Below are 7,834 nucleotides of genomic sequence, written 5' to 3'. Positions count from 1 at the left end.
ACCATTGGAGGAGAAGCTCAATGACATTAACCAAAAGCATGTTGAAACAGTAGTGTTTTGAGCTGATTCTTAAAAATATCCACAGACGCTGCAGCTCTCAGAGGAAGGGCATTCCAGAGTCTAGGTGCTACAGACTGAAAGGCTCTGTCACCTTTGGTGATTAACCTGGTACGAGGAATGACCAATAGACCCTGTTCCGCTGACCTCAGGGTCCTCCTGGGCACATATGGTTCAAGCAAGTCAGTTAAATATCCAGGTGCCTGGTTGTGCAGAGCTCTAAAAGTGAGCACCAGGAAACTGGAGTAATGTGGCACCTTCTGCTTGATCTCTTTAACAGTCTTGCAGCAGTGTTTTGAATGAATTGCAGGCGGTCTATGGACGTTTTATTGAGGCAGGTGAGAACCAAATTGCAGTAGTCAAGGCGAGAAACGAAGGCATGTATGACCTGGAAAAAACAGGTGCGGGTCACCGATTTAATGTGCGTGTCGAGGTGCATGGCCTGATCAAAAATGACCCCAAGGTTCCTGAGGTTGGGGCTCACATTGCTTTTGAGGGACCCAATACAACCAGCCACCTTGGATGCAACGCCATCAGAGGCCACAATGAGCACCTCGGTTTTGGCCTCATTTAACTGGAGAAAGTTGTTTGCTAACCAGGCCTTACCAATAAAGACCCACGTTGCATCCAACGACGCTCACTTTCTTTATTGTTGTATGTAGTAAATGTTAGACACACTGACCTACTTAAGGAGATACAACAACAGGCAGGCCACGTGAAATCTGAGATACGCATTGGAGCCATGTGTAGCAGGGCGGTATTGATAATTATATAATATAGCCAACTACGCCACCTGGGGAGTTGCACCCCAGGAAATATTTATAATGCAAACCAACCACCTGAACATCTATTACTCCTTACACAAGTTCGTTGTACATGAATGATTCAAAGGCAGAAACAGTGTTTTTAGACGAAGGCACAAAAAGCTTTATTGTATTATAAACAGTGTAATCTCATCAACAATAAAATAGCAAGGACATTTAATTGGCTAAAACCAGTGGGGCAGCGCTTAATAATAATACCTATAGGGCCAGTGCTGGGGGATAAGGGGGAGGCTGAGCAGGCCGGGGGGTCCCCAGCCACAGGCCTGCAAGACAGGAAATCAAGCTTTAAATATTGCCAGGAACATAGACTTAATTAATTGGTATCATATATATCTATTATAATGGTATCATATATATCTATTATAGAGGATATATATATATAGATATAGTTGTATTTATACTAGAGTGCCGTCTGTAGGCCTTAGTTGTGGGGAATAGACAAAGCCAGTAACCACAAAATAAACAGTAGTACTAAATAAGCAAAATAACCAAATAAGAAATAAACAATAAACAACCAAATAAACAATAACACTAAATAACAAAATAAGCAATAACGCTAAATAAACAATAACAAAAGCAATAACGCTAAATAATAAACATAATAAACAATGAGGCTGGCTGAGAGCCTGAGTGTGGACGGTTGCGTCGGACAAGAGTACTTTGAACCCGTATGAGGGTGTAAACTCAGCGGAGCCAGTTGTTCCACTGCCGTTTAGGAACGGGGGGAGGGGAACCTCGCATGGAGCGTCAATGTGAACAGGGTTCGTAATGCATGCGTGGGTGATTCAAAAGCAGCAGCAGGTATCACAGTGCCTGAAACGATAAATGCCCGTGTCATTCTACCAATTTATAATACTAATGTTCATTAAGACAGGAGCAGAGAGACAGACAGTAACGTACCGCTATGCAGCAAAGGCGGAAGCCATGATGGCCCGCTTGCAGCGGCGGACACTGGTAGGAATAACTAATAATAAAGGCCATGATTATTATAGTGTCTGCCTGACATAGAATTAACTTGTTATACTGCGGAGAAGGAGGACCACCACATACCAGTTGTGCAGCGTGAAGCAACACGCACGCCCGGTGCAAAACACCAACCAGCTGGGTAGACACACCGGGGCTACAAAGACACAAACGGTCATGGTCAAGTTCAAGACCATGCCCTACGCAGCATAAAACAATAGCATAAACAGCAAGACGGAGAGACATACCTGCGCTGATGCGCGATGCAGACACACAGGCGAGCCCAACAGGCCAGCCTGGACTGATGGTAGACCAGTGTGGAGACAGACAGCTAACTGTGTTTGGAGGTGCATTGCTTTAATACTGTTGCCAATCAGCCCACTGATGAGTGGGCGGAGGATGGGCCGTGGGTAGAATGGGAGCCAACGCCCATCCTGCTACACATGCATACTGTTCCCATGCAGATCCTGAGATCCATATGATTAGACTTTGAATGGACCACTTTGAACCTGGTGTCCAGCACCTATTCTGGTCATGTCATTATAGGCGATCATTTTCAGAAATAGCAAATCTGCATTTATTTTTTCCCCCACATACAGCACATAATGTGTTATTTATGGCCTTTTGTCACTGGCTGTCGATTCAGAACAGTGCCTGTTCTGTTCTGTGCGTCTGCACGGCTACATCTGCCCCTGCCAAGCTACGTAGACTACTGTACATGTCACCTGATGGGAGATTGTGAGGAGGTTAACCCATTAAGACCTGAGGCCGATTCCATGCAGCCTCAGGTAGTTCTCACTATTTTTCGTGCCAAGGACCCCCAAAATGAAATGTATTTGGTCACAGACCCCCCATCTGAAAATGTCTTGTGCTAGGGACCCCCAGAAGAGAAGATTTGTGTAAAAAAGAAAAAAAGGTAAATTATTCAACACTTTCAAGAATAAAAATAAAAATAAATCTAAAATAGCAGATGTACAAGCTTGCAGTGCGGCACAAAGTGTCTGTGAGCTTGTAGATCTGCTATTTTTGAGAACCACTTCTAAACCACTGAATCCTGAATCCTAAGAGTTTTCTGAAAAGCTTATGTTATACCTACTTTCAAATGATGTGTTGAATGGTGTGTGAAAATGAATCTTATTATTATACGAACACATTCTATGTATCAGTAAGCAAAGTGATTTCTCTTGATATGAACAAATTGTGGAGCAATGCATAATTATAAAGTATTTTATCATTATGTGTAGAACAACGATACAGATATGCCTTCATATGAAAAAAACTGTTTTATTTAGAAAACAATTAAGTTTGCATAAATGTATCTAATCTCACTTACACTTCCAATCATTGCAATTACAATTATTATTTTATATATTTCTATAATTATTATTTTGATTCAGCATTAACCACACAAACTTAAAAAGATACAAACAATACTTTCTAACTTAAAAAACGCAGAGGAAAGGGACACAAGACAAGATGACGTTAGACTCACGAGCCAGACTGTCGGCTCCAACAATTTACAAAATGCTTCTGTCATACAGTGTGGAGCACGGAAGCTCTGAAAATGATCTGGGGATAAAGCGAATGTGACGCCTCCTCCCAGCTTCCGTTTCGTCTTTACAGTCGCGCAATTTTATGCGGTTTATATATATATTATATAAATCGAAATGATCAAAGCCTATATAGCTTGCTGCTTATCAGAAATGGAAATTCTAAAATAAAAGATTAAAGATATTTGAAAAATTAATGTTCTTGAACGGAATTGATGATCGTATGACAGCTTCCTTTCTCAGCTTTGGGGATGTGTAGTTCCAGACTCTATATATATAACATTCAGAGATTGTGGAATAATTGTCTGGTTACGCAAGACTAGGATGACGGTGGTGTCTCTGGCAGGAAGGAGGAAGTGGGAAACAGGAAGTGACATCAGACGTAGGCCTGGCTCTTGGTTGTTTCAGGCTCTGACCTGGATGTTGCAGTGTAGATTTTGTGTGTCTGGCTCTGGTTGCCACCATAGTAACCCCTGGAGAAACAGGTGTTATAGGTCAGAGGAAATATTATAACTAATACTACTAGTACTGCTTCTACTGCTATTAATGCTATTACTACTGTTGCTGAGGTAACTTTGACTACCACTACTACAATGAACCCTGCTACTTACACTGCTACGGTACTAGAATAAGTATAATAATATCAGAACTATGTTTACATACAAACAATAATCATACTATTAATTGAAATACTATTCAACTGTACCATTAGTACATCAACAATACTCAATATGACTTTAATTATTTATTTTCACATTGATTCCATTTTTTTTAATTAAAAATAATCATACTATTAATTGACATACTATTCAACTGTACCATTAGTACATCAACAATACTCAACATAGCTTTAATTATTCATTTTCACATTGATTAAATTTTTTAAAAATTGAATCAAATATTTTTTTATTTATTATAATTTTGATCTTTCATGTTTTTCATTCATTTGAACTAAAACATGCTGCCGTGTGCTGCAGGCAATCAGATAGTCACTTACTTTCTCTCTCCAGTGGACACTCTCTTACAGGCACAGCACAGCATACTTCCGCCCAGAATGGCCATACTAGCCCCGCCCCATCCTATATACAAACCGGTGCCCAGTTCAAACCTGCAGACAGAAAATAAGACATACAGTGGGTAATAAAGAAGTCCACTTCCTGTATTTATTGATTCAAATTAAAAGCCCTCCAGCGTATCATACAGTACATGCCATATACTAGGCCATATACTGCGAGTCTTGTTTCTCAGTGTTCTTGACTTACCTCACACCACCAAAGAAAGGGTTGTTGAAATCCTCCACCACTTGGCTGGCGTACCAGGACACTGCTACCATCGTACACAGACCTACAGGAGACATGTAAACATTAGGTGAGTTGGAATAGTTTAAAAGATGAATATCATTGTGTCATTGTCACAGAGATATTCCTTATTCATTTATTAATTACCCCGTTGGTCTGTTCAGTTTTATTTCAAGCCCCTTGTAGACGTTAAGGATCAAGTACATTGCTCAGAGGAAACCTCAACAACTGGTGCCCTTGAGCAAGGCAGGAGGGGAGAGAGAAAGTTTCTCGGACCATATTAGTGCTGGGTTTCCAACTGGTGACCTATCAGTGAAAATCCCCAAAACGTTTGTCTGTGAACATGATGGGGGGGGGGGGCAAGGTCAGCTTGACCGAAATATCGTTTATCAATAAACGCATTTTTGTAAGTGAAGAGAGTGTGCAGGACCACTTATTCTTTTATCCACGTTCTCTCTCCTATCCTATATCCTTACGTAGGCGTGCAAAAGGACATTTATCTAGTCTGTGAATAATGATAAAATAAAATATGAACGAAACATTTTGCAAAGGTAGCTAATTTCACAAATGCTGTCCCAAAATTGCTCCAATCTGTCCGTCAGTCATCCAAACTCAGTAAAGGGCAAGGGAAGCTTTTGGGATACGAACCCTTGTTGGATTATGTGGTGAGAGGTAGAGGTAGTGAACCCTGGTTCAAGTATAGTGGGATGTTGTTTGGGGCAAACCCTAGTAAACAGTCCAAACTCACCAGAGAGAATGGCCAGGATGCCGCCGGTCACACCGATCTTGGCTTTTGACTGGTCAGTGGCGGAGCCGATCTTGATGCACTTCAGTCCCAGCAGGGACACGATCATACAGGCCAACCCCATGAGTAGAGAGACGATCATCAGGGCCCTGCACGCCTGCACATGGCCTACAGACAAACACAAATCACCTTTTACTCAAGAATGTCTGTGCGGTGTGTACATGCATACCCCAAACCAATGGTTCTCACATTTTAATTCCATGGACCCCCATGTCCCTGGACTCCACTTAGAGAAACATTACACCAAACAAGTGCTTTAACTCGTTATACTGCATGTATCTTTAAAAATATTCAATCAAATATTCAATCAATCAATCAATCAATCAATCAAATATTCAATCAACCAATCAATCAGTCAGTCAGTCAGTCAGTCAGTCAGTCAGTCAATCAATCAATCAATCAATCAATTAACCAAAGATTACAAAATGTATGGTAAAGAAGAGTGTTGTCACCAAAGCCGCCACACCCATACAAAACAAAAATCATACTTTTAAATTGAAACTACCAACACACATACTGTATTTAGACAGGCCTTTGGATAATGTATCTTTTTATTCTTGTTTGTTGCTCCTGTTGCTTTTATATTGTACAGGCCAGAGTGCTTGAGTGTTTTTAAAGGCTCATAACATGTCATGTAACATTGTTATTTTAATTATAAATGTATAGTACTTTTCCAAAAGCAGAGTTTATAAAGTGATTTACAGTAAAACAGTTTATGGAACAATGTATTATACTAAAAGACAGGCGTTATCAAGGCCATGTTTAAGTCAAACTATATCATTGCATTTTAATATGTTCACTTCAAATGGGTAATTGACACATCCGGACAGTGTCTTCTAATCATTTCGAATTATTACATTATAAAATGTTATTAGACACTTTAAGTCATTGAGCTGTTTTGGTCAAACTAAAGTAATGGATGGCTCCTATAAACGGCTCAGCTTTTCCCTCCATTTTGTTGTCAGGGGAGAGGATTACTCAAAATGGCACCCGGGACTAAAGACACAGCTACATCACATATCATTACAGAGGAAAAGCTGAACTATAATGTTAAAAAATATTAAGACAAGAGATATTATTAATAACTTTAGATATAACGTTGTACATTCCTGTTGTAGCTTTGGTATCATATAATCAGTTACAGAATAACCAGTGACAGCGGGAAAACAGTGGTCATAAAACCTGTGTCTTTATCTGATTGAAAACCCATGACATACAGTAGTAGTCTGCTCTTTCAGGTCAGGTCCTCAAACAAGTATTCATATTCATATTATTGTTATCAACCCATTAAGACTCGAGGCCGCGGACACCCATCTCAAAATATTTTGTTCTAGGGACCCCCCAGAAGCCCCCCCAGAAGCAAAGCACAAAGATTTTTCAAAAATAGCAGATCTACAACCTCGTAGCGCGGCACTTGGTGCCACACTACGAGCTTGTAGATCTGCTATTTTTGAATAGCCAAAGAAATCTAAAAATGCGTTCCCGGTCTTTATGGGTTAAGCCTGAGACTTATATTAATGGACAATATACTATTATTATATATTATTAATATTATAAGGACAATCACCGGAAAATGTGTCACTTTTACCAGAGTACCAACTTAAGTTCAACAACTCACACTGTTGAAACTGCGCTGTCAGCCAGTGTTCATAGTAGCTCATAATCATCAGTGCCTTGCTCAAGGACACATCTGTGTAGCAGGAATTAAACCAACGACCTCAGCTTTGAGGCATCATTCAGCATTTTCTCACCTGGGAGGGCGAGCAGGGACTCAAAGTCCCGACACTCGGCGATGCCGGCACTGTTCTCGGCACAGGAGTGCCAGAGGTTCTCAAACTGTCTAGTGGAGATGATGACGCTGCCCTGCACCGTCGACACCTTCCAGTAGTCGTTGGCCAGCGAGGCCCCGGTCACCAGCCAGCTGGCGATGACCAGGAAGAACCCGGTGGCTTCTATGGCCGTAGACATGATGGCTCCCAAACAAATCCAATGGTCAACAGCTCAAATATCTGTCCACAACGAATCCCAAACTGCTCGTCTAAAGGCACAAACACCAACGTTGGAACCTTACTGAATAAAGCTAGACTTTAGTGTTAGAAGTGTGTGTCTCTTCCCTGCCGTTGTATCTTGTAAATGAGGTTTATGGCTCGATGTTGAGGACTTTACACCCTGCGAGGGCCATAAAAAGCTGGGAGCCGCTCCCTACATACACCCCCCTGTCACAGTATTGATTACCATGACGATGAACATAAGACATAAGAATTTCATCGCCACACCTTAACCATATATGAACACTAATATACCTCTTCTGGGCATGTAATAATAGGTCAATATTTT

General features: G+C 40.9%; 1 protein-coding gene across 1 annotated transcript; it reads right to left on the bottom strand.

Annotated features, from left to right (window-relative positions):
• Positions 1-3,770: 3,770 nt before the first annotated feature.
• cldn15la (claudin 15-like a) lies at positions 3,771-7,465 on the bottom strand (the record flags this gene model as incomplete). The annotated part of the gene is made up of 5 exons (XM_080439919.1): positions 3,771-3,867; positions 4,392-4,502; positions 4,657-4,738; positions 5,441-5,605; positions 7,249-7,465. 5 exons carry the CDS (start codon positions 7,463-7,465, stop codon positions 3,771-3,773), a joined length of 672 nt encoding a protein of 223 aa, XP_080296045.1.
• Between the last annotated feature and the right edge of the window lie 369 nt (positions 7,466-7,834).

The sequence above is a fragment of the Gymnoscopelus braueri genome (assembly GCF_963280865.1).
Source record: "Gymnoscopelus braueri genome assembly, chromosome: 10".
In the NCBI taxonomy this organism is placed as follows: Eukaryota; Metazoa; Chordata; class Actinopteri; order Myctophiformes; family Myctophidae; genus Gymnoscopelus; species Gymnoscopelus braueri.
Note: the sequence above shows the minus strand (reverse complement) of the source record. Positions and strands in the feature narration are given on the sequence as shown.